Genomic DNA, 27,982 nt, shown 5'->3' on the forward strand with positions numbered 1-27,982 from the left:
TCCCGCCACACCCCTGGGCTCAGCACACATTCGTGACTTCACAGCATAACCGGCCAGGAAGTGATTGACCAAAGGGGTTAGGTGAGCGGTCCCGAGGTCAGGACCTACCCGGCCCAGGTGAGAATTCACCTGCGCAGAGGGTTAGAGGCCTGACCGGAGGGGCTGCTGCCTTGTTTCACCACATGTCCCTGCTGTGCTCTGGGTCCAGGGTGTCCCTTCTATACAACAGCCCCCAACGTCACACCGTGCGGGAGTGGGCGGAGGGGCCATGGTGCCTGTGACCCTATGAAGCCAGAGGAGAGCGAGGGCAGACCTTACCCAGGCCCGTTGGCAGTTCTGCCCCATGGTGGAGGACACCGGCGGTGCCCGGGGCCTTTCTTCTCTTCTGCCCTCAGCAGCAGGGGCCGGGACACCTGGAGGGAAGCAAAGCCCAGAGGAGGCAGTCAGGGGCTCATCGGTCTCACTCATATCCTCACCAGTGGGGAGCTCTCGGCCCCTGTTTCCAGAAAAATCCGCAACCCCAAGTGAAACGTCATAAGGTTTCTAGGAGGATATTATTCTAGAAAAAACTCCTTGGAGCCTGTCTGCAGGGGGTGCCTCGCCACCAGCCACAGTCTCCTCTGCTTAAGATGAGGTCTAAAAAGGGTTCTTTGGGGAGGAAATCAAATAGAAATGCAAAATAGGTGGTCTGCTCCTAAGGTCCTAACTGGGCAGGTCACGGTGGGCAGTCCTGCCCAGGCCGATACCTTCTTCAGTGGAAGGGTTCAGCTAGCCCTGCCCATTGTTCTTGGGCCTTCGGGGTAGGGAAGCTTTTCTCTGCCAAGGGCTGTTTGGATATTTATAACATCACCTGTGGGCCGTACTACTCACCCCTACGGCCTTGTCAGGCCAGGCCAGATGATTTCTCGGGCCTCCCATGGCCCGTGGGCAGAATGTTCCCCACCAAAATACAGGAGTAATGCCCTCCGAGGGGATAGTCACCCTCAGGAGAGCACATCATCTTGTTAACTATCCTGTAACCCAATCCCCACCTCACCTTCTCCAACTTCCATATGGTCCCTCCTTCATTTCAAATGCCTAAGAAACTATTATTCGCCAGAGCATTTGAGATCTGGCTCCCCGGCATATGTCGTCAGTTTGGCTCCAACAAACTCTTTTTATGTTTGGTTTTGTTTTCATTGATTTCACAGAGAGGAAGGGAGAGGGAGAGATAGAAACATCAATGCGGAGAGAGAATCATGGACCAGATGCCTCCTGCATGTCCCCTACTGGGAATCGAGCCTGAAACCTTGGGCACATGCCTGACGGGGAATTGAACTGTGACCTCCTGGTTCATGGGTTGATGCTCAATCATTGAGCCACACAGGCCAGACTCCAATAAACTCTTATAAAAAAAATTTTTTTAAAAGAACTTAGCCAAAACAGCTTCCAAAAGCCCAAATTTCAGAAGTATGCTCTTCATCACCATGTCATTCTCTTCCCCTGTCTAATTGAAATAGGGTAGGATCTCTGGGTAAAAATTACTTTTCTAATTATAAAAGCAATGCAAACTCACCACAAGATAGTCAGAAAAGACAGGCAAGTAATAAAAAATTAAAATCACCTTTACTCCTATAGAAGTAAGTTATATTTGCATTTTGGTATATAGCTTTTCTGATATTTTTCTCTGAATAACTACATAGCAATAACAACACAAAAACAGAAACATGTCCTATTTAAATCTACTTTTTTTAAAAAAAATCTCTTTTTAAATCTACTCTTTTTTCATGGAATAATATATTAAGAAAATCTTTCCATGTCAAAAAATGTAGATCCCATCAATTTTATCGGTTACACTAGGTAGGGATTTTATAATTCCTGTATAGAAAGGCTAACTCGAGAGTCCCTATTCAATAACTGTCAGACATCATAAGTCAAAATTCCTTGTCCATTTTTTTTATTCCCTGTACTTGTATTAAGCCTCTACCATATCCTGAGCAGCTTACAGATGTCATGTGATCTGCCTAACAATGACCATGTTGCAGCAAATCCACACGCCTCCCTACTGTTTCAGGCCTCTCCAGCTCTAAGAAAGCAAGCCAGGACTCTGGCCGTCTAGCACTGTTGTAACCCTGGGCACCCAGCCACCGAAACCCACAGCTCAGGGCTGCTGAATTCTGCCAAAGCTGGTCTTAGCAGGATCCCTGTCACCCCTAACATACCCAACCCCCCCTGGCCCGGCTCACAGGCTTACAACAAAACTGGTGTGGAGGGTTGTTACTTGTTTACAAAATACTAGTAGAAAATTGATTTAAAGCTCTAACTTAATCCCTTCATCCCAAAGGGCTCCTGGGAGAGAGAAGACAGAAATTGGATGTTACATATTCTTCAGAGAACTTACAAATATCCATACTAGTCTTTTATTGAATTGATAGTCACACACCCTCCTCAATTACAGAAAGAGCTCCCAGGGTGCAGGGACATAGAAGGCATTGAATGCAGCCTCTGGTGGTTTGGTTTAAAACCCTACTGAGCCACTTCATACCTTTGACTCTGGAAAAGTTACATACATAACACACCTGAACTTCAGTTTTCTTCATTGCAAATGGGAATAATGACAGCAATAACAGAGCCACCTGGGAACGTGAGGTGTGTACATAAACAGAGGACTCAGATAGTGCTTGTCGCCTAGTAAGTACTCAATATATGTTATTTAACAATTATTATTGTGGATTGATTAGGAATTCTACTGAAACTCAAAACAGTTATGAAAGCAAAAAGGGCTCTTACTAAGTATGACAGAGGCTCATGCTGGATGGCCCCAGGCATGGCAGACGACCTTAGCCTGCTCCACTCAGGAGGCCCCAGAGCCAGTGCACCCCGTGGACAGCTTCAGACCACCCCAGAGCACCACCCAACCACCTCCCCAAGTGACATACTCAAAGGGTGAACTCAGTAGGCACCAGAGCCTCACTAAAGTGAGTCCTGCTCCCTGGGGTCGGCCCTGCACAGTAGATCTTCCATGGTGGTCAGGGCCAGTCCTCACTGATTGGCCTGGGGGTAAATCCCTCCTATTGAAGTGCCAACAGCAATCCAGGCTCAACTGCCACACGAGGGCGCACACAGCCCATAATACGAGGTGCACCAGGAGTGCCCCGATCAGGTGACAGGGTGGCTGAACTACTGGACTTACAGGACACCTACTACATAAGGCCACTCTACCAAGCCCAGGAGACGTAGAAGCTCTCTCTAATACATAGAAACAAACATAGGGAAGCAGCCAAAGTGATGAGACAAAGAAACACGTCCCAAATGAAAGAACAGAACAAAACTCCAGAAAAAGAACTAAACATAATGGAGACAAGCAATCAACCAGATGAAGAGTTCAAAATACCAATTATAAGGATACACAATGAACTTTGGGGAAGATTAGATTAATTTAGTGAGAATGTCAATAAAGAGATAGGAAACATAAAAATAGATATAGAAAACATAAATAAAAAGAACCAGTCAGAAGTGAGGAATATAATAACTGAAATGAAGAATACATTTCAGGGAATCAGCAATTTGGAAGAAGAAAACACCCAATCAGAACAGTAAGAAGAAAAAAGAATCCAAAAAAAATGAGGATAGCCTTGCCAGTGTGGATCAGTGGTTGAGCATCGACCTTTTAACCAGGAGGTCATAGTCGATTCCTGGTCAGGGCACATGCCCAGGTTGCAAACGCTGATCAATGATTCTCTCTTGTCACTGATGTTTTTTTCTTTTTTAAAAAAAATATATTTTTGTTGATTTCAGAAAGGAAGGGAGAGGGAGAGAGATAGAAACATCAATGATGAGAGAGAATTATTGATCGGCTGCCTCCTGTATGTCCTACACTGGGGATTGAGCCCACAACCCAGGCATGTGCCCCAATCAGGAATCAAACCATGACCTCCTGGTTCATAGGTCAACACTCAACTACTGAGCTATGCCAGCCAGGCCATCATTGATGTTTCTAGCTCTCTATCTTCCTCTCCCTTATTCTCTGAAATAAATACAAAAGATATATTTTTTTAAAAAAAAACACAAAAACATGAGGATAGTATAAGGAGCCTCTGGGACAACTTCAAGCAACATTCAAATCATGGGGGTGTTGAAAGGAGAAGAGAGAGAGCAAGGAATTGACCTGGTGAAGGAAATGGACATACAAGTCCAGGAAGCACAGAGAATCTCAAACAAAATTAATCCAAAGAGACCCACACCAAACTACATAATATAAACGCCAAAAGTTAAAGACAAAGAGAGAATTTTAAAAGCCATAATAGAAAAGTGGTTAGTTACCACAAGGGAGCTTTCATAAGACTGTCAGCTGATTTCTCAATCGCAACTCTGCAGGCCAGAAGAGATTGGCATGAAATATTCAAAGTGATGAAAAGAAAGAACCTGCAACTAAGATTACTCCAACCAGCAAAGCTATCATTTAGAATCAAAGGACAGATAGAGCTTCCCAGACAAGAAAAAGCTAAAGGAGTTCATCACTACCAAACCAGTGTTACAAGAAATGTTAAAGGGTCTTCTTTAAAAGAATAAAAAATATGAATAACAAAGTGGCAATAAACACACATCATAAATGTATATACATAATCTCAAAATAGTAATGAGGAGTGTGTTTGCAAAAATATTATACTGATAGCATGCATGACCAAAAGGTTTTGGCAGGGGCCAGGGGGGGCCTGACTGAGCATGTAAAGCCTTCCCAGTTTTGTCTCCATCTCCTCTATTAGCTTGCTCTATAGGCACTGGTGAAGGTGACAGGTTCCATCAACCTGTACTAAGGAAATGCCAACAGCTGGCAGAGTCCAAAGCAGAATGTGATCTAAACATAATACTACAATTGTGCTTTGTAATTTATGAATGAACTTTGTTTTTATGAAAAGATGTTCTCCTAGTTATGCTGGATAGGCTAACAATGAAAATAGCCATGCAGCCTGGGCCCTGAGTTCTAATCCTCATTCTGACACTTGATGAATTTCTCTGAGCCTATGTTTTATTATATGCAAAACGGGGGTCATGATAGGTAAGAAGTAATTATCATTTCCCCTTTTGCATTAAATTTGGCCTTAGGTTAACTCTCTAGTTCTTTTCCCCTAGTTAGCTGATAATGGTGGCATGTCAAATATATTACTGAGCAGTATTTCTTATGATAAAAATAATCTATGGTTGGTAGATTGCTTGTGTGTAGAAAGAACTATAAACATTAGGTGGGAGGCCATAGCTTTGGGTTTCCCTGAGTGAGGTGACTCTCTTCTTATCTCCTGCAGAGACCCTTAAAGATGTCCCTATGGAATTGTTATGAGAGCATTTGGCCTTTGTGGGGCAGAAGGCTTTTAAGCCAAGAGGAATCCTGTACCTGCCCCGTGAGATGTTGTCTCCGTCCATCTGAGCTGCTCTGTGTGTGGACTGTTGCGCAGATAAAGAGCACTTGATATGACCCAGTACCAAACTGTGGTTCCTGTCTTAGAGCCTTGCAGACTGGAGCCAAGTGTGGCCTGTGGCCGTCTTTGAACCTGAAGGTTGAGTAGAGTCTGAGAACACTGCTGATGGGTGCCACAGATTAAGAGCCTGGCACACAGTAAGTTCTTAAAAAGTGACAACAGTAAGTACTAAATAAATGACTATTATAATGATTATTAAGACAGCTGCTTTGTTTTGTTTTATCTATACTTATCAATTGATTGGGTAAGAAATGATTTTAACCCTGAGAAGCCTAAGTGAGATGATATCAGGCCCCTTTATAAAACATGAAAAAATACCTCTGTAATTCTCAAAGGAGAAATTATATAAATGTCCATTCAACAAGTATTTTTTTGCCACCAACCACATGCCAATCTCAGTACTGGATGTTAGGACCACCATGGTGGAGAAGGTGGGCATGATTTCTGCCCTCGCAGAGCGTGTAATAATTAAAGAGCAAGTATAGTGCATTGTGGGTGGAGAAGAGTGGAGAACTGTATTTTGAAATGAATCTCCTGGACCACAGCTCCTCAGATCCTTGTGATTTCCTAAGTGATCAGAGCAATGGGAGAATCTTTTGTCATAATAAATATTATTATATTATCATTGTTATATATTTATATGTATTATATTATTATTATTATTATTATCATCATCATCATCATCATCATCATCATCATCATCATTATTATTATTTGGTCCTCAAATAACTCCAGTTCCTAAAATAGTTCTGGAGTGATAAAGGTGAAAGGAGTGTATTGCTATTCCTTCTTTCTTCCTTTTAGGTACATTTGATATAAAACATTATATCGGTTTCAGGTGTACAACATTATAGTTCCACATTGTATGCACTACAAAGTGATCACCACCAAAAGTCTAATTACCATCCATTACCAGACAATTGACCCCCTTCACCCATTTGGTCCCCCCATTCCCCTCTCCCTCTGGTAACCACCAATATGTTCTCTGTATCTATGAGTTTGTTTCTGTTTTATTTTCCTTGTTTTTTAGATTCCACATATGAGTGAAATCATATGGTATTTCTCTTTCCCTGTCTGACTTACTTCACTTAGCATAATACACTCAAGGTTCATCCATGTTGTCACAGAAGGCAAGATTTCCTGCTTTTTTAAGGCTGAGTAGTATTTATGGCTAAATATATGGTTGAATTAATCGCCTATGGCAAATGGTTTAATCGCCATGCCTATGGAATGAAGCTTTCGCAAAAACTCAAAGGGATGAGGTTCAGACAGACTCCGTGAAGATGGTGGTGAGGGTATGGGAGCTCCACACCCTTTCTTATATACCTTACCCTACATGTCTCTTCCATATGACTGTTCCTGAGTTAAATGCTTTTATAATTAACTGTAATTTACTAAGTGCACTATTTTCCTGAGGTCTGTGAACCACTCTAGCAAATTAATAAAATGTAAGGAGGGAGTTGTAGGAACCTCCAGTCTATAGCCAGTGGGTCAGAAACACAGGTGACAACCTGGACTTGTGATTGGCATCTGAGGTGTGAGAGGGGCAGCCTTGCAGGACTGAGCCCTTAACCTGTGGGGTCTGATGTTATCTCCAGAGAGACAGTGTCCGAATTGACTTAAGTTATAGGACACCCAGAATGCTTGGCGTGGAAAAGAAACCCCACACATTTGGTGAGCAGAAGGATTCAGAGTCGTGAGAAGGAGACACCTGGTGGAGTATTTCTTGTTTACAATCACCCGGCTGAGCCCAATATAGTACCTACTTGGTACAGGTAACTGGGCCTCAGGGGGTCGGTCCCTGCTCTCCAAGAGCAGGCTGTGGAAAGAGAAGAGCCCTGAACTAGGGGTCAGAGAGCTGGCTCTAGTTCCTGGGTCCACCACCTGTCACCTACTCGGTAGGGGGAAGATGCAAACCCCTCCAAGCCTCAGCGTCACCTGATAACAATCACTTCGCTGTCTACCTCACAGGGTCATTGTGAGAATCACACACACACACAGTTAATAGGATCCCTTCAAGGGAGCTGTGAGCATGGTCTGAATGGAAGGGGCAGAAAAGAAACCTTGTTGCCCAATAATCTATGATAATAAAAGTATAATATGCTAGTTTGACCGGACGTCCTTCCAGACAACCTTCCGGATGAAGCCGGGGCTGCGAGGGAAGCCCGGGTCCTGGGTGCCAGGGGGAAGCTGGTGCCAGCAGCCGGGGGAAGAAAGGCCTACTCTTGCACGAATTTCGTGCATCGGGCCTCTAGTCATTAACAATGCCACAAGGCGAGAGAGTTACGTTCCCGGAGCACTAACTGTGTGTCACGTTTCTTACACATTTTCTCATTTGATCCTGGTCAACCATGAGAAAGGGGACAACATGATCCTGTTTTACAGATGAGGCTGCTGACGTGCAGAGAGAGGGGCACTGGAACTTGCCGAAGGCCGCGCAGCAGGACATGGGAGACAGCCTGGGCTCAGGTGTTATGGGCTCCAGAGTCCGCTCTTTCTACTGCACAGGCTGTCTCTCCTCCAGAGTCTGTGTCATGTCATGCACTCCTCCAGCCTAGCCTCCCAAATGCTGGAGTGGGGTGAACCGTGTGGCCCCCAACTACAGGCCCTTGGCAAGGAGAGCCCGCAGAAGCCCAGCTGCCACTAGCATGGAAGCGGTTCATCAACGAAGTCCACGTGCGTTCTTGCCTTCCTTCCTGATACCGAGCGGCTTCCCAAGTCTAGTTCAAACCGCTCTGAGTCACCAAAGCCAACTTACACAGAAAAAATGTTACATCTCTCCCGCTGGCATTTATTCCTTAAAGTCCCGCGGATCTGGTGTATGACAGAGACGGTTATGCTGTCATCCCCTTCTCCCATAGCCCACCATCTACTGTTACCCAAGATACAGCAGTGAAGGGGATAAGGAGCCCTCGGGTCTGGCTCGGAGCACTGTTCGAAGGTCATTCAAAGCAACTTTGCTTTCTGTCAAAAAACTGCATAGCTGCCCTGGCCAGTGTGGCTCCATTGGTTGGGCGTTGTCCCATGCGCTGAAAGGTTGCCGGTTTGATTCCAGTCAGAGCACATGCCTGGGTTGCAGGCTTGATCCTCAATAGGAGACTGCATGAGGCAGCTGATTAATGTTTCTCTCTCTCCCTCTCCCTTCCACTCTCTATAAAAATCAATTAAAAATGTTTTTATAAAAAACCTGCTTGGTCTACAGCTCAAAGAATTAGAAAGAGAGCAACAAGAAAAGCCCAGAGTGAGCAGAAGGAAGGAGATAATAAAGATTAGAGCAGAAATAAATGACATGGAGACCAAAAAAACAATACAGAAAATCAATGAAACAAAGAGCTGGTTCTTTGAAAGGATAAACAAGATTGACAAACCTCTAGCCAGGCTCACCAAGAAGCAAAGAGAAAGGACCCAAATCAACAAAATCAGAAATGATAGAGGCGAAATAACAACAGATCCCACAGAAATACAAATGATTGTTAAAAAATACTATGGACAACTCTACTCCAACAAACTAGACAACCTGGAGGAAATGGACATATTCCTAGAAAAATACAACATTCCAAAACTTAATCAGGAAGAATCTAAAAATCTCAATAGGCCAATAACTATGGGAGAAATTGAAGCAGTCATCAAAAAGCTTCCATCAAACAAAAGCCCAGGACCAGACGGCTTCACAGGGGAGTTTTACCAAACATTCAAGGAAGAACTAAAACCTATCCTCCTCAGACTACTACAAAAATTCCAAGAGGAAGGAACACTTCCAAGCTCATTCTATGAAGCCAGCATCACCCTAATACTAAAACCAGGTAAAGACAACACAATGAAAGAGAATTACAGGCCAATATCCCTCATGAACATAGATGCCAAAATCCTCAACAAAATCTTAGCAAATCGGATCCAGCAGTACATCAGAAAGATCATACACCATGACCAAGTAGGATTTATCCCAGGGATGCAAGGATGGTACAATATCTGCAAATCAATAAACGTGATACATCACATAAACAAATTGAAAGAAAAAAACCACATAGTCATATCAATTGATGCAGAAAAAGCGTTTGACAAAATTCAACACCCATTTTTGATAAAAACTCTCAGCAAGGTGGGAATTGAAGGATCATACTTCAACATAATAAAAGCCATATATGACAAACCCACAGCCAACATCATACTCAATGGACAAAAACTAACACCATTTCCCCTAAGAACAGGAACAAGACAGGGATGCCCACTCTCACCACTCCTGTTCGACATAGTACTGGAAGTGTTAGCCATTGCAATTAGACAGGAAGAAGAAATAAAAGGCATCCAAGTTGGAAAAGAAGAAGTAAAACTGTCCTTATTTGCAGATGACATGATATTATACTTAAAAAACCCTAAAGACTCCATCAATAAACTATTAGACTTAATAAAAGAATTTGGCAATGTAGCAGGATACAAAATTAACGCCAAGAAATCTATGGCATTTCTATACACCAATAGTGAATGTGCAGAAAGAGAGACTAAAAAAGCAATCCCATTTACCATCGCACCAAAAAAATTAAGCTACCTAGGAATAAACTTAACTAAAGAGGTAAAAGACCTCTTCTCAGAAAACTACAGGACATTGAAAAAAGAGATAGAGGAAGACATAAACAGATGGAAGAACATACCATGTTCTTGGATTGGTAGAATCAATATCATTAAAATGTCCATACTGCCCAAAGCAATCTATAAATTCAACACACTTCCCATTAAAATACCAATGGCATATTTCACAGACCTAGAACGTACTCTCCAAAAATTCATCTGGAATAAAAAACAACCCCGAATAGCTGCAGCAATCCTGAGAAAGAACAAAGTAGGTGGGATCTCAATACCAGATATCAAGCTGGATTACAAAGCCACTGTTCTCAAAACTGCCTGGTACTGGCACAAGAACAGACATATAGATCAATGGAATAGAATAGAGAGCCCAGAAATCAGCCCCAACCAATACGCTCAATTAATATTTGACAAAGGAGGCAAGAACATACAATGGAGCTAAGATAGTCTCTTCAATAAATGGTGTTGGGAAAATTGGACAGATACATGCAAGAAAATGAAACTAGACCACCAACTTACACCATACACAAAAATAAACTCAAAATGGATAAAGGACTTAAATATATGACGGGAAACCATACAAATACTAGAAGAATCCAAAGGCAACAAAATCTCAGACATATGCCAAAGCAATTTCTTCACCGATACAGCTCCTAGGGCATTGGAAACTAAAGAGAAAATAAACAAATGGGACTATATCAAAATAAAAAGCTTCTCCACAGCAAAAGAAACCATCAACAAAACAACAAGAAAACCCACTGCGTGGGAAAACATATTTGCCAATGTCATATCTGATAAGGGCCTAATCTCCAAAATTTATAGGGAACTCATACAACTTAACAAAAGGAAGATAAACAATCCAATCAAAAAATGGGCAAAGGATCTAAATAGACACCTTTCAAAAGAGGACATTCAGAAAGCCAAGAGACATATGAAAACATGCTCAAAGTCACTAATCATCTAAGAGATGCAAATCAAAACAACAATGAGGTACCATCTCACACCTGTCAGACTGGCTATCATCAACAAATCAACAAACGACAAGTGCTGGAGAGGATGTGGAGAAAAAGGAACACTTGTGCACTGCTGGTGGGAATGTAGACTGGTGCAGCCACTATGGAAGACAGCATGGAGTTTCCTCAAAAAACTACAAATGGAACTCCCATTTGACCCTGTGATCCCACTTCTAGGAATATATCCCAGGAAACCAGAAACACCAATCAGAAAGGATATATGCACCCCAATGTTCATAGCAGCACAATTCACCATAGCTAAGATCTGGAAACAGCCTAAGTGCCCATCTGTAGATGAATGGATTAGAAAACTGTGGTACAGCTACACGATGGAATACTATGCTACTATAAAAAAGAAGGAACTCTTACCATTTGCAACAGCATGGATGGAACTGGAGAGCATTATGCTAAGTGAAATAAGCCAGTCAATGAAGGAAAAATACCACATGATGTCACTCATTTCTGGATAATAAAGACCATTATAAACTTATGAACAAAAATAGATACAGAGGCGGAGCTGCCTCAAACAGACTGTCAAACTACAGCAGGAAGGCCGGGGAGGGTGGGAGGGCAGGAGGGGGGCGGGTAAGAGATCAACCAAAGGACTTGTATGCATGCATATAAGCATAACCAATGGACATAAGACACTGGGGCGTAGGGGAGGCCAGGGGATTGTCAATGGCGGGGGGGAAAAAAGGAGACATATGTTAATACTCTTTGTAATACTTTAAGCAATAAAAAAAAAATTTAAAAAAAAACCTGCTTGGTCTAGAGTTCATATAGAAATTGGTGGTATTCCCACTGGCCCACCTCGGTTCCCCTCTGCATGCCCACCCTACTTCATGCTGGGAGCTGGCAATCCCCCCACCTCTCTGTTACCCTGGGTCCTCTCTCTGGGACTCACACAGAGCTCTCTAGAGCTCCCTCCTCAGAATCTAAAGCATCTATGTAAACCAAGTTCTCCTTCCCCGAAAAGCTGGCACAGGCACCACCATAACATAATTTCAAAATAGATGCTTCATTTCTTGTGTAATTTACCTAAATGTAGGGATCCTGCTAGCCCAACGTTTCAATAGAAATGCCCACAGCTCATCTGCATCTCTAATGGCTGGAATCCTTGTTCATCTCCAGCTAGGCTTTCTTTGTATCGGTGTAGCATCTTTTTCAGAGAGCGTGTACTCCCTAAGCAATTGACTGCCCATCTTTCCCTTAAGCAACTCGCCTGGAGGTAATTATAACTAGCATCTATTGCAGTGATGGCGAACCCTTAGAGCTTGGCGTGCCAGCATTTTGAAAAACCCTAACTTAACTCTGGTGCCGTGTTACATATAGAAATTTTTTGATATTTGCAACCATAGTAAAACAAAGACTTATATTTTTGATATCTATTTTATATATTTAAATGCCATTTAACAAAGAAAAATCAACCCAAAAAAATGAGTTCGCGTGTCATAGGTTTGCCATCACTGATCTATTGAGTGCTTATTATTTGTGCTTATTATTACTGCTACAAATAACTCAAGGCATTAATTCACAAGAACCCCTCATACGTAATGCATCCCATTTTACAGATAAGGAAACTGATGCTCAAAGAGGATAAGTAACTTTCCAAGGTCGTATAGCCATAGAGCCGGTCAGTAGCAGAGCTGAAGTGTGAAATCAGGTTGGCTCCAGCTCCTGCACTCTCCACCACAGTACCACTCTCTCTCTCCCAGCACAGCATCGACTCAGACACCCAGGTTAACAGAGATGGGCAACTAAGTACTCAGGGGAAAGAGCCTTTTACCACTTACCTGGCTGTGATAGATACCAGCACAGCATTTGCCTTAAAAACAAACACAGCCCTGACTGGTTTGGCTCAGTGGATAGAGCGTCAGCCTGCGGACTGAAGGGTCCCGGGTTCGATTCCGGTCAAGGGCATGTACCTTGGTTGCGGGCACATCCCCAGTAGGAGATGTGCAGGAGGCAGCTGATCGATGTTTCTCTCTCATTGATGTTTCTAACTCTCTATACCTCTCCCTTCCTCTCTGTAAAAAATCAATAAAAATATATTTAAAAGCACACATACACACACAAAAAAAAGCCACTATACATTATCCCAGTTACTTCAAACAAAACGCCTAACTGGAGTGAGTTGGGCCCGTTACAAATCACTGTGTGACCCTGAGGAAGTGTTTGTCCCTCTCCGGGCCGCATCAGAGAAGTCAGTGGGTTTGAACGCCAGGATCTACCTTTCGAGATCATGAGACTTGGGTATGTCTTCGTTCATCTTACTTCACAGAGAGGGACAGGACGCTGCCTGGTGGCAAAGGCCAGGGAGGGCCTGGCCGGGGGAGGAGTGAGGCCCCTGTGGCTCGCACCCACTCACTTGCCTTGGGATGACTTGAGACGCCTCTGCTGTCTCCTCACTTGGTGTCAGTCTCATTTTTCCAAAAGGCCAACATATGCTGTCCTCACAGCCCAACTGCAGATTCTTGGCACAAGGCAGGTGTGGGCGGGCGTTTGGGGTCTTTTCTTCCTTGGGAACAATGCTCTTAGTAATAGTTCTTTATTATTGGTTAGTTGGAGCCCTGAGAACAGAAAAAAAAACCAAAAGACACATTTGTCATAATATCCAGAGCCACCAAAGGACTGAAACGGGGAGAGCCGCACCGGGGGTAAAAGGGGGGTGGGGGGCGGGGAACGGGGGGGACAGGCCTCAGGTTTCCAGTGCAGAGTATTTACGCAGCCTTGTCGGTGGGGGTGGAGCCTTGGTTGCCCTTGACATTGAGACGGTGCTTTATGGTTATGTAGTTCTGTGTCCCCTGGACCTCACAGAACCTTGAGTGGGAGGGTGCACAGGACTGGTGACAATGGTGGAGAGTATAATAAAGACGATGGTGACAATGGTAGCTCAGGTTCACTGAGCCCTCATGTCTACCAGGCACCCAGCTAGAGACTTCCCGGGATGCATTCCAGAGCTCCCCAACTTCAGGAAGTGGAACCCACTCCCTTATGCCCAGGGACTGAAGCTGAGAGAGGCTAAGCCACGTGCTCACAGAAATGCAGCCGGAACAGCGCTGGGTTTTGAATTCGGTCTGTCCCAGCCTGTGGCTTTAGCTCTTTATTTTATGGATGTGGTAGCTAAGGCTTGGAGCAAGCAAGTAGCTCAGAGATAGCAATACCAACTCAGGTTTTAAAACCTGTGGAGGAATGAAATGCCCAAGTTGGTAAAAAATAATAATAAAAATAAAATAGAGGAGGCAAACTTCTGGTTGGTACTACACAGAGCTGGGGTAGACTTGAGCCAAAAGCCCCAGGCCACCTCCCTCCTTCCTTCTTTCCTTCCTTTCCTGGCACAAGGTGCTTCTCTTTGGCAGAAACCCCTGTTCCCCCACAATCCTGGGGTGCCCCATCACCAGTCCCCACCCAACCTCCTCACCTCTCTCCTACCTTTCTTAAATCCTGCCCTTGTGGAGTTTAGCATCTCAGGGGGAGAAAGATGTGAATTAAGAAAGCATATGAATTAACGATAACAAACTGTGAACTGTGTGTGGTAACGATCATGAATGACATCTAATCCTGGGGGCTCACGGAGGCTTCCTGGAGGAGGTGACTTGGACCTGAGGCACAGTGGTCTGGCTCAGAGTTTTCTTTGGAGGCCCCTCAGCAGAGACAATGGACCTTAATTTAAGAGAAAGAGGAAGCAGTGGAGAAGGAGGGCGATGTTCCCTAATGCTTATTAATCTGCTCCTTCCAGATTTGGCCTCACTGAGTGGGCTGGCTGGGTCGCCCTTCTCTAGGGCAGTGGTTCTCCAAGTGTGGTCCCTGGACCAGTGGCAGCAGCCCTCCTTGGAAATGTGTTACAAATGCCCATTCTCAGGCCCCACCTCAGACCTACCAAACTGAAAATTCTGGGACAGAGCCAACATTTTGTGTTTAACAGCCCTTCCGGCATTTTGTGACCTGCTAAATGTTCTAGATGCCTACGGTCAGTAGATTCATTCATTAAAAGTATAATAGTCCTGCCCTAGCTGGTTTGGCTCAGAGGACAGAGCATCAGCCTGCGGACTGAAGGGTCCCAGGTTCGATTCCAGTCAAGGGCACATGCCTGGGTTGTGGGCTCGATCCCCAGTGTGGGGTATACAGGAGGCAGCCAATCAATGATTCTCTCTCATCATTGATGTTTCTATCTCTCCCTTTCCCTTCCTCTCTGAAATAAATTTTAAAAAATTTTAAAAAAGTGTAATAGTCCTGGTTCTGCCCTGTCCAGTGTGGCTCATTTAGTTGGATCATCGTCCCATAAACAGGCGGATCACAGGTTCAATTCCTAGTCAGGGCACATGCCAAGGTTGCGGGGTTGATTCCCAGTTGGGGCTGATTGATATGTCTCTCTCTCTCTCTCTCATCAATAAAAACATATCCTTGAGCCGAAACCGGTTTGGCTCAGTGGATGGAGCGTCGGCCTGCGAACTGCAGGGTCCCAGGTTCGATTCCGGTCAGGGGCATGTACCTGGGTTGCGGGCACATCCCCAGTAGCAGATGTGCAGGAAGCAGCTGATTGATGTTTCTCTCTCATCGATGTTTCTAACTCTCTGTCTCTCTCCCTTCCTCTCTGTAAAAAAATCAATAAAATATATTTTAAAAAAACATATCCTTGAGTGAGGATTAAAAAATTATTTTAATAAAAAAGCCCTGGTTCTCTCCCACTCTCTCCTGTTCTCCACATGGAGGGAAATTCTTGATAAGAGTCTGCAGCTGCAGAGAGAAATGGGACAAGCTATTTGGTGGAGTGGGGGATAAAATACAAGGCTTTTAGCAATTCAGAGATTAATTGTCCAGGGGATGAGGGGATGAGACCCCAGGACCTAAAGGCATATCCTCTGAGAACTGGAAAGGGCTTAGCAGATCCCAACCCCACTCCCATCTAAGACAAGACCCAGTAGGTGATACCTCACCCTTCAAAACAGCCGAAAGTGGCGGGGGGAGGGGGAGGGAGGGAGAGACAGAGAAAAAAACATCAATGTGAGAGAGACACATTGATTGGTCCGGAATCGAACCCGGGACCCTTCAGTCCATGGGCCAATACTCTATCCACTGAGCAAAACCAGCTAGGGCAGCCTTTTCCATTCTTGGCTGCTTATGTCTGAGACAAAAGCTGCCTCCCTCCAACTTCCTTCCATTGGCCTTCCTTCTCTGAATTCTTACAGAGAAACCCCTCTCCTTCCCCCCAGCTCCCAAGGATGACAGCCACGCTCATCTATGGTTCTTAGTAAAGAGGCAATCACTGACCAACCCAAGTATGAGAGGACCGTGGACTTACAAATGCTTTTATTAAAGCAAGGTGAACATGACAGAAACTTCAAGTACGGGTGCCCTTCAGCTGGGGCGGCTGACATGAGGGTGGCTGTGCAGATTGGTCCATGTTCTGGAGAAGGTTAAAGCAAGGTCACAGGACCTGAGCCAAACTCTGACCCAGGCCTCCCTCGCTCACTGACGCCTCTCCCCTGAGGTTGGTATTGAATCCTGCCTTCAGGATTTGGCTGGTGAGGAAGAAGATTTTTGGATTATATATTTAAACTGTCAATGCTTTTCATGGACCTCAACTCCTTCACAGCCCAGGAGCGACTTAGTTTCTGGAAGAAATGGCCCTCAGAACACATCTGTGCCATTCTGAGTTCCTCGTCACATCCAACCAACTGTGTGGTCGTGCACGCACTCATTTCACCACTCTGCACAGCTGATCCCAGCCCACCTGCATTTGCACACTACCCAGTTTCTTCTTCAGCCAAGAAACCAAGGTCAACCCTAGACACTTCTACTCCAAAGAACAAAAGACCCAACTGACAAAAGACCCAACTCAGAGAAAACAAAATGTGGCAGAGAATGAAAGAGCAGCGTAAATTCCCTTTCGAACTTACGTTCTCATGCTCTCCCAGCATCCTTTGCACCGGGGGAAGAGGGCAGAGGGATGATGAGCCCATTTCGGAGACAGCCAGACTAAAGCCCAGGAAGAAATACAACACAGGCACCTGCCCCTCTGCCTGGTCATCTCACCACCAATCAGTGGCCCCCAGGCCCGGGAAGGGGGAGGCACCACTGTCTGGAGATGGCATCGTCCCTTGAATAAGAACAGAGAATTTATCCACCATAGCACAAGGTCAAGAGAAACTTACTATGAAATGGGGCTGTGACACCTCTTGCTGTAAAGATGGTCTTTGGAGCGTCACTTCGAGAGGAAAGCTCACTCCCCTGAGGCGGAAACACAGCTTCTCTGTGCTCTTGATGATGTCGGACAGAAATGTGACCATGGCTCCTAAACAGGCTTTCCTCCAACAGAGAGCTCATCTGCCCACCACCTGGTAACAACTGGAGCCAAATTTCTGTTTCACTTTTACCAAGAGAGAGAGAAAGACTGACTCCATCCTACCACAACAGGCCAGTGAATTCAAGCCTTTTCACAGAGGAAGCAAGAGACTTCCTCATCTCAAGCCAAAAATGCCAGCTATGCACTCCCACAGGACTCCGGCCCCCTGGAGGCGCAGGGCACCAGGGCTATCGCAATAACCTCCCAGCTGATCTACAAGTCAATTCCCTTCGGTGCAGAACTCCAGACACTGTCCCTCAGTTCAGATCCAAGCTTCAAGCCCCGTTTTTGCCCCAGAAGTACCCGTGACCTCACAAGCAGACTCAGAAATCTAGACACACTAGCATCTGCACCCCTGAGACCAGCTGCATTAGCTCTAGTTCTGTTTGAGAGGAGAGAGAGATTTCCCATGTGCTCCAGCCAGTGCTGCCTGCTGCGTTCCAGGCACAGGAAGGTGGGGGGCAGGTGGGGGGAGGAGAGTGGGGGGCAGAGCTGATAGACAAACACACAGATTAGACACATGTACCCAAGATAAATGATCCAGGCAGCCAGAGTGTGAGCAATGAGTGCTCTGTAGTAGGTGCTTTAGGCATCAGAGAGAGCCAATGTGCAGTGGTTCTAAGACGATGGCTGTGGCCTGGGACGCTGGCTAACCTGTCAGTTCCCCTAGGAAATGTCAATCTCCTTTCCTCCACCCCCTCAGCCCTAATCCCACCGTCGTATTTATTTTTGTGCCCTGTCCTGTCCCTGGTCCCTCACAATTCACTATAAAACAAACCTTTTATCAGCATTGGGATACCTTGCGAATAGGATTTTATTTAGCTTATAAGGAGCTACAAAAAGAAACAAAAGATGACATAAATCATGATGTTTATCCACGATGTATTGTTAAACCAAAAAAGCTAGATACAGAGACATGTGTAGAGGATTCCATTTTTACTACCATTCCCCCAAGTAAAAACAGCTATATCCGTGTGTGTCAATTGTAACATATGAGATGACTGCTTTTGCAGGTGAAAAATGTTGTTGCTTAAAGAGCGATTGAAGATCTGCCCCTGCCTCTCCCCATACACAACCGGAGTCCTTCCTTCCTGCTCCCTCACTAGGGGCAGGAATATCTCAGGCCTCAGGGCCAGGGCCCATGGATTAGCATCAGGGCAGAAGCCCTGCTTGGGTAAAGTGCTGGGAACGCAGGTAAGGTCTGAGTCACCCAGCCCAAGGCCTAGGAGAGACCAAAGTACATGAAAGATTGCTGCATTTGTTGGACTATTGGGCCTTTCTGCAGAATGTGGGATGGAGAAAGGAGCCATTTTATTTGAGAATTAAAGGGAAGGGTTACTCCAGAAACTGGCCGACTTGGGAACATCCAGTTAATCTTAGCACATACTTTGGGAAGGGCCACCCTAGACCATGCTAGCTACCAGAGAGCTGACTCAATGGGAGCCGGGCCACATAGAGACTATGATGTGAATGACACCCCCTGGAAGTGTCCCTTGTACTGTTAGTGCGTCCCTGCTCTTTAGGCCAATCCCCCAAACTGTTATCAATGACTTACCTTACTCATCTCTCTTTCCTTCTCATATTAAAAAAAATAAATAAAAATTGCGCTGGCTGGTGTGGCTCAGTTGGTTGAGAATAGTCCCGTGCACCCAAAGGTCACCAGTTCGATTCCCAGTCAAGGCACATGCCTGGATTGTGGTCTCGATCCCCAATAGAGGGCATGCAGGGGGCATCCAATCGATGTTTCTCACATCAATGTTTCTCTCTGTCTCTCCCTTTCCCTTCCTCTCTCTCTAAAAATCAATAAAAACATGTGTGTGTGTTTTAAATGAAGATTTAAAAATATCTTCACTTTCTCCCAAGCTTCATTCTTTCCATGGCTGAACGAGAAATGAATTCATCTCTTCTCCCCTAATGGCCCCTCCTAGTTCACCTCTAATATGAGCTACCAGATCTCTCTATGATTATCCAGCTTCTTCCAAGGCCCCTCCTTCCTCTAACAAATTATGATTTACCAGGAGTTTCAACTGTGAAACGGCAAGAGAGGAATTATCAGGACAGTGGGGGTGGAGGGAAGTGGGGGTGAGAAATTCATTTCCCCCAATTGCCATTATTAACCCTCCACATACCTGGGCAATAGGCTTGGGAGGTCCTTACTGCTGATGTTCAAGTGGCTCATACCAGTGATAAGATGGACCCCTAACAACAACAACAACCCTAACACAACAGCCTCACACATGTGCAGTGGCCTATAGCTCATCCCCAGGTCTAGCTATGCAGCTTATGTAGGGCACATGTCCGTGCCAGGCTGCTATGTTTACCCCCCTCCCTCACGTGAGGACACTGAAGCTCAGGAAGCACATTTAGTTCTCCTGAGGACAAGCCGCACAGTCTCTGAAGACGCTATCCCTAAACAAATGCAGGTCTACTGGGACATGTCAATCAGGGATCATTAACCTGGGCCCCAAGTGCAGGGGGGTGGAGGGGGAACCTCCCCAAAGGGGAGTCGTTAAACTTTTGGGGGGGGAAAGTTACTTTATTTTCAATCACCTCTAACTAAAATTTAGTATTTCCTTTCATTATAAATGTAGTCAACAATAGTGTCAGCAGCAGCTGTGACTTTGCCCAGGAAGAAATCAGAGACATTTCATGTCTGTGAAAATGTCTCCAAAAATAGTTCAATCTCATCAGGACGTCAAAATTATGGTTACTACTAGAGGCTGGGTGCACCAAATTCGTGCTCTGGGGATGGGGTGGGGGGGCTCAGCCTGGCCTGTGCCCTCTCGCAGTCCAAGACCCCTTGCTCCTTACCGCCTGCCTGCTGGCTGCTCCCTACCACTCAGCTCGCTGCTCCTTAGTGCTGCCGCCAAGGCTCCCGCCACCACCCCTGCACTTGCCAGCCGTGAGTCTGGTTTCTGGCTGAGTGGTGCTCCCCCTGTGGGAGTGCACTGATCACCAGGGGGCAGCTCCTATGTTGAGCGTCTGCCCCCTGATGGTCAGTTCATAGTGACCAGTCATTCTACCGTTTGGTTGATTTGCATATTAGGGTTTTATTATATAGGATTAGTTTCCTGCTAAACCTTGTTATAGAATGCATTAATAAATCAGCACATATATTGCTATATCACTACTTTAATATTCTAATGACTGTAATTCATGGCCATTGGCTTCCTTTGTAATCCTATGTATTTTACACATTTAAAAACATTCTGTGAAAAGATCCATAGGTTGCACGATTGTCAAGGGGTTTATGGTGCATATGTGTGTGTGTGTGTGTGTGTGTGTGTGCACAGGTTGAGAGCTCCTGATCTAAAGGACTCAGGACATGGTTAGGAATTCATCTTTTTCCTTTTACCATATTGTATTGTAGATATTTATGTCTTTCCTCCCTTGTTAGCTTTGAGTTCTTACAAAGCAGGAATGGTGTCTTATATTTCTTTGAGTCCTTAGTACCTACAACAGGAATTGGCACTCACTGAACCATCATTTACAGAGTATCTACTATGTGTAAGGCTCAAGTCCCATTGGGTGAGGCAAAAGAATGGAGAATTCAAAGGTGAGCAATAATTCATTCATTCAATCAATCATGTATTCATTTAGAGAACTGCCCAATAGCTACTCAATACCAGCCACTGTGGTTGGCTTTGAGGACAACAGAAAAAAATGAGACCCAAGTCTTCATTCTTATGGAGCACCCATTCAGCTAATGGGAAGAAGAGAACACAAGATTTCTGAAGACAGACAAATGGGAATGAGGCCACTCTTTCTGCGGAGTCGGAGACATTGGGAAAATGTCGTTCTTAAATCTATGTTCATCTGCTCTTTCTGGCCAAAGATTCCAGGGAGAAAGTAACCACCGTTCTAGAAACATGCTCTTCCCAAGAGGAAAAGTCTGGGGTTCCCCTGGGGATCATTTACCTTGTGTGGTTGTGGTCTTGCCTAGCAAACTTTGAGAAGTTAGTCCTCCATGGCCCCAGGTGTTTCAGGGGCTGCCTGTCCAAAGGCAGCGAGCCGATGTCTGCCCTCGCTGTGGTTCCGGTTCCGTTACGGTTCAAGGATTCTGTGATGCCATCAATTAGTCAGAATGCGCAAGGTTGCCTGGATACCTCGGGGTTTCTTTTTCTTGTAAGAGACCAAGGCTGGGCGACCTCCTCATTTTGCCAAACATGTGCTGAGAGACCAGGCGGCGAGAGACATGGTGGTGCAGCTACCTGACTCTGGGCCAGGTCTAAGCAGATGGCAAAGGAGAGACCCCCAGCAGAACTGGGAGCTGGGCGCATCTTACCATGGAATGGGAGAGCTGGAGGAAGATAACAAGAAGATACCCAGGACAACAGGGCTTGGGGTTCACTAAGACAAAATATGATCAGGTAACACATTTCCCCAGAGAGATCTAACCTTAAAATACAAAAAGATAAATTTAATAAATCCATACAGACTGTCTCCAGAGAGACATAATCTTAAAATACAACAAAGTCCATTTTGATTAATTTAGCACCCACCCACAGCAGTATCGCCATAAATGTTGACTGAATGTATGAAAAAAAAACTTCCCAGAGAACCTCATCTCCCTCATGTGTCGCAGCCCCAGCGGGCCTCTCTCTCCCTAGGGGGCCTCTCTCTCATTCGACTGTGGGATCCTGAGAAAGTCGCTGGGAGTATTCCTTCAAATGAAATTTGGATAATCTGTTAGAGATATTGCAGCAGATCTTCCATATATTTCCCCCCTGTTGGTAAGAAGTTTAGACTAGAGAGATGCTTTCAGCAACTTGTGACTCTGTGCCCCTTATTCCACCAGCAGAGCATGAAGTTACCAAGTAAGCCTCCCAGATGAAATATTAACACCTCGTGCAAAGATTCTTGGGAAATAAATATCTTTTATTAATTTACTGGATTTCATATACCCAATAGTTCTTAAAACAAGTATTAACAATAGCAACACAAACCACATGTAAAATGAAAAACAGGTCCCACCAATGACACCCTTCCCAGGGATACATGGGTATTGAGAAAATCCTACACAGTGCTGACATCACTCCCTGTGAGCATAAAAAAGGTTCCTACAGGCTCCCTGGCAATCAATCCTCCTTCATCCTGGGCCTGAACTCTAAAGTCTTTGGAGTCAACATGACAAGTTAAGGACAAGTTAGATGAGATCAAGTAGAGGGCTCAGCCTACTACAGCGATGGCCGAGGCATGCCAGTGGGAGCTCAGCCAGCCAGGCCACATGGCAGATCATGTATATGTTGTTAAATCCAGCAGCCACAAGACCCAAAGCCATAGAGAACTGACAGGCCAGGCCTCAACTGAAAATTTTGCTGAAAGGGGATCTCTCCAGCCACATGCTTTGAGTTTACAAGTTGGCCCATCTTGGACCCAAATATGCCAAATAGAGCTTTCATGTACTCCCCTTGAAAACCAGTAACAAAATGCTAAGAATGCCCGAGAAACTGGGGTTCTCTTTCAGCCATCCCGAAGGCGAAGACAGCCAGAAGCTTGCCTGTTGGTCCCTGATCAAGTCATCGGCCAGAGGAAAGGCTAGTCAGCATCTAAGGCACATAGGGCGTGGCCGCGAGGCCGTCCTAGTTCTCCTTCTGTGCCTGCTGCAGCCTCTTGGCCACAGCAGTGATCAGAGCTGCTCCCTTCCCACTCCCATCTTCTGACAGCATGAACGTCACATCACATTTAGGGGCTAGTTCTTTCACCGTTTCCTGCAATATCCAAGAAAAGCTATGAAAAAGAGAAAGAAAAGGAACATCATCAGCACTTACATAGGGAATCATCGTATTTATAAATTATTTCCATCTAGTTTGTTGCTTCTAGCTTGCTTCTCAAGGATCCAGAACAGCTTACACAGTTTTTTAGATAGCTGTTTTAATATTACCTTTTACTGAGCAATGGCTAATGCCAGAGAATAGTCTAGGAAGGTGTTTCACAGACAGAACATCAAAGTGTAACCAAGAGTAGTTCGAAAATAATTATTACTATCATCACTACATAAATAAGAAACTTGTCCAAATTTGTACAAACTAGTCCATTTATTAAGATTTGGACCAGGCCAGTCTTTTTCCAAATCCCACCTTTTTTGGTTCAAAATTTCCCCCAATTTTTATTTTCAAAGTTTTCAAATGTTGAAAGCATAATTCAGTGAGTGCCTCCATACCTTCTGCCTCATCTCAACGAAGTTAAAATCTTGCCCTGTTTGATCCATCCATTCACCCATCTCTCCTCCCATTAATTTTCCCCCAAAGCTCACAGTCTTAATCACAATACTTGGCCTCTCTATCATTTGAGATATTAAATCCGTTTGAATTTACATCCTGGGAGTCCGTTACCAGGCCAGTCTGTGGGATCAAAGTGTGTCTACCAAAGGCCTGGGATGAGGGTTACTGTAATGGCACAGGTGGCAGTCATCTCTGAGGGCCAGCATGCCAGAGGAGGCTCTGAGCCCAACTCTACCACACAGCCAGTGGGTGACTCTGGCCAACCACTGCAGCTCCTTGGGGCTCTGCTGGTTCAGTGGGAGGAGAAGGGAATTTTATCAGAGGCACAGTCAGGGTAATCAGTCCCAAACTTCCCAGGAGATGGGAGAAAATGGCTTGGCAATCACTGCTTAATCAAGCCTTTCTTTCTTTTTCTTTTTTTAAATATACAATTATTCAGTGGTTTTTAGTGTATTCCCAAAGTTGCGCAACCATCACCACTGTCTAATCCCAGAACATTTCTGTCATTCTAAAAAGGAAACCCATACCCAACAACAGTTGCTCTCGATTCACACTAACCCCAGCAATCACTAATCTTTCTATCTTTATATATTTGCCTATTCTGAACATTAATATAATGGAATCTGTTATATGTGGCCTTTTGTGTCTGGCTTCTTACATTTAACATGATGTTTTTCAAGATTCGTCAAAGTTATAGCACATGTCAGTACTTCATTCCTTTTTATGAGTAATAGTTCATTGTATGGCTATCCTACATTTTGTTTACCCACCCAGAAGTTGATGGGCACTTGGGCTGTTCCCCCTTTTGGCTAGTATGAATAATAATGCTATGAACATCACTAACAAGTTTGTGTGTGAACACATTTTCAATTCTCTTGAGTACGCCTAGCAATGAAATTGCTGGGTCACGTGGTAACTCCATGTTGATCCTTTTTAGGAATTGCCAATCTGTTTCCCACCAGCCAGGCATTAGGGCTCCAATTTTGTCACATCCTGATCAACACTTGTTACTGCCACTCTTTTTAATTATGGCCATCCTAAGTGCATGTGAAATGGTAGTTTATGGTTTTGACTTGCATTTTCCTAGTGACTAACGGTATTCGGCATCTTTCTGAGTGCTTATCGGCCATTGTAAATCTTCTCGGAGAGATGTCTATTTAAATCCTTTGTTCACTTGTTGCTTATCTTTACTGTTGAGTTGCATTAAGTGTTCTTTATATATCCCAGAGATGAGTCCCTCATCAGATACATGATTTGCAAATATTTTCTTCCATTCTTTGTTTTCACTTCCTATGGCATATAAAATATTTTAATTTTATGGAGTCCAATTTACCTACACTTTCTTTTGTTGCCTATTCTTTTGATGTCATATTTAAAAACATTGCCTAATCCAAGGTCACAAAGATTTACACCTATGTTTTCTTTTAGGAGTTTTATAGTTTCAGATCTTAATTCAGGTCTTTGATCCATTTTGAGTTAATTTTTGTACATGGTGTGAGGTCAGATGCCTTTTACTGCTTTTTCTTGCCTTACTGCCCTGGCTAAACTTACCCCTGGTGTTCCCCTTGAGGCCACATGTTTTGGAACTGACTCTTACAAACCTCTCCTTGAATTAAGATTCGACTGAGAGACAGAAATCACACAGCCACCTGAGGCAGCATGAGAAGGCACAGTGCTGAAGGGCAGTGGCAAGAGTGCACCCTTGTCTTGTTGCTGATCTTAAGGGAAGAGCATCCACTCTTCCTCTCATCAGTAAGTATGATGCCAGCGGTGGACTTTCCCAGATGCTTTTATACCCGGTTGAGGAAGCTCCCTTATTCCTAGTTTATTGAGTAATTTTATCCTGAAAAGTGTTAAATTTTACCAAATGCTTTGTCTGTACCTACTGAAATGATCATGTGGTTTGTTCCTTGGTCAAGTCTGGGTTCAAGGGAGAGGCTTGGAGGAACCTCAACAAAAGTATGTGACCCAAAGGGAAAACCAAGAGACAATACCAGTCAGTTATTCTGAACAATTAGCATCATAGGAAGGGCTAAGGGTCAAGGATTACAATAATAAGTTCATGTATACACTTCAGCATGACTGAAAATCTGTGTAAGCTTATTAATACTTTTCCTCTTCACCAAAACAAAATGTTAAACACGACATGAAATGGAAATTATAACTTTCATCACTGGAAGTTTTGTGATGAGCCATTCCTGCTACAGCCACTGCTTAACTTAATCCTCACAGCAATCCATGAGGCAGGTCTGATTTTTGTCCTCATTTTACAGGGAGTAAGAAACTGGATTCAAACTCATATTGCCTGACAGGGCTCTTAATCCTTCTGCCCACTTATTCTGAGCTAAGAAAATTATAACCAGCTCATACTAGACAGTGCTCTATGTTATATAAAATACTCAGTTCAATGACCCCCCTGTGAGGCCAGTATTTCTGAGCACTTCACCTGTTTAACCCATGTAATCTTCATGGAGCTCTAGGAGGTAGAGATTATCACTGCCGCCTTTTACAGATGAGGAAGCTGGGGTTCCGAGGGGATGGCAAGTCCTCCCACACCATACCACAGGGCTCAACCTTGCCTGCCAGATTCAACCAGCTCTACTCCTGACCTCAGCGCCCTCCCACCCCGTCCTTCTCAGGCACTCACTGAGGGTGCAGCTTGTACAGGGTGCCGTCCACGCCCACAGTGATCTTCAGGTGCTCCAGCCCCTGGTCTTCCCTCCTCTTCTCCACGATGGCAGCCATGCCTGCGCCACAGAGCTGGGCCGCCCGACGGGACACAGCTCCGCACACCTCCTTCACCACGATGCTGTCCTCGCACGTGCTGTCCAAGCCGAGCTGCTGCAGGATCCTCCTCACCTGGAGGAGGGCCAGCCGATCGCTGCAGGAAGAGGAGTGTTATCAAGAGAGAACAACGTAGAAACAACCTCTATGACCACAGAGCAGATTCGACAGGTAAGGGGGGGGTGGCCAGACGGTAGAAGCCTTTGTAGACCTTAAAATTGAGTTCGCATGAGAATATCTAATGCTATGAAAAATGTTTATGATGTATTAAGTGAAAACATCAACACTAATAAAAGAGAAAAATGGTAATTGGCGTACGAGCTACCCTTTTCATTGGCTAATCCGGGCTGTATGCAAATTAACTGCCAACTAAGATTGACAGTTAACTGCCAACTAAGATGGCGGTTAATTTGCATATGTAGGCACAATGCAGGGAGGTGAAAGGGAAAGCAGGAAGAAGCCCCCTGCCACTGACAGTGATCGGAAACCCAGGGGGGAGCTAAGAGCTGGGGGGCAGGGCAAAGGCGGCCCTGGGGCCGCCTTTGCCCTGCCCCCCAGCCATGATCGGAGAATCAGGCGCCTTTGCCGCCCTGGCCGGTGATAGCAGGAAGTAGGGGTGGAGCCAGCGATGGGAGCTGGACACGGTGGTCGAAGCTGGCAGTCCCGGGAGCTAGGGGTCCCTTGCCTGGGCCTAAAGCGGAGCCCACGATCGCGGGGCCACTGCAGCTGCGGGTCGCTGCCCGGGCCAGACGCCTAGGCCAGAGGCGTTAGGCCTGGGTAGGGGCAGAGCCTGCAACCGCGGGGAGCTGGGGGTCCCCTGCCCAGGCCTGACACCTCTGCCAGAGGCCTCAGGCCTGGTCAAGGGGCCGATCCGGTGATTGGTGATCGGAGGGTGATGAGGGTCAACTCCTCTGGCTGGGGCATCAGGCCTGAGTGGGGGGCGGAGCCGGGGATTGGGGGGATATGATGGTCCCCTTGCCCAGGTCTGAAGCCTGGGTCAGAGGCGTCAGGCTTGGGCGGGGGGTGGAGCAAGCGATCAGAGGGAGATGGGGGTCCCCTGCCCAGGCATGATTCCTGGGCCAGATGCCTCAGGCCTGGGCGGGGGCCAGAGCCAGTGATCGGGGGGAGATGGGGGTCCCCTGTCCAAGCCTGACACCTCTGTCAGAGGCGTCAGGCCTGGGCAAGGGGCCGATCCTGCGATTGGAGGGTGATGGGGGTCAACGCCTGAGGGCTCCCAGTATGTGAGAGGGGGCAGGCTGGGCTAAGGGACACCCCCCCCCAACACCCAGTGCACGAATTTCGTGCACCGGGCCCCTAGTAAATTATAAAATACTAGCTGCCATATGACCTTGATTTGCTTTTGTTTTTAAATGATGTTTGTCCTTACACACACACACACACACACACAAAGAGCAGAAGGAAATCTATTCAGATGCTGGAAGGATTGCCAGTAATTCTTATTTTCTTCCTTTTGCTTATGAATAAGCAATCCTATACTAATAAAAGAGAAAAATGGTAATTGGCGTACAACCGATACCTTTTTCATTGGCTAATCAGCGAGATATGCAAATTAACTGT

At 45.3% G+C, this 27,982-nt stretch overlaps 1 protein-coding gene across 2 annotated transcripts in view; it reads right to left on the reverse strand.

Moving 5' to 3' along the window:
• Positions 1-22,253: 22,253 nt before the first annotated feature.
• HKDC1 (hexokinase domain containing 1) overlaps positions 22,254-27,982 on the reverse strand; it is a 41,790-nt gene continuing 36,061 nt past the window's right edge. For both annotated transcript variants that reach the window (XM_059662505.1, XM_059662506.1), the window contains 2 exons: positions 26,268-26,501; positions 22,254-23,126 (listed from right to left, as the gene is read on the reverse strand). In XM_059662505.1, the coding sequence (XP_059518488.1) occupies positions 22,979-23,126; positions 26,268-26,501 (382 nt within the window). In that variant the 3' untranslated portion in view covers positions 22,254-22,978. The remainder of the gene's footprint in view (positions 23,127-26,267; positions 26,502-27,982) is intronic.

The sequence above is a fragment of the Myotis daubentonii genome, chromosome 13 (assembly GCF_963259705.1).
Source record: "Myotis daubentonii chromosome 13, mMyoDau2.1, whole genome shotgun sequence".
Classification (NCBI taxonomy): domain Eukaryota; kingdom Metazoa; phylum Chordata; class Mammalia; order Chiroptera; family Vespertilionidae; genus Myotis; species Myotis daubentonii.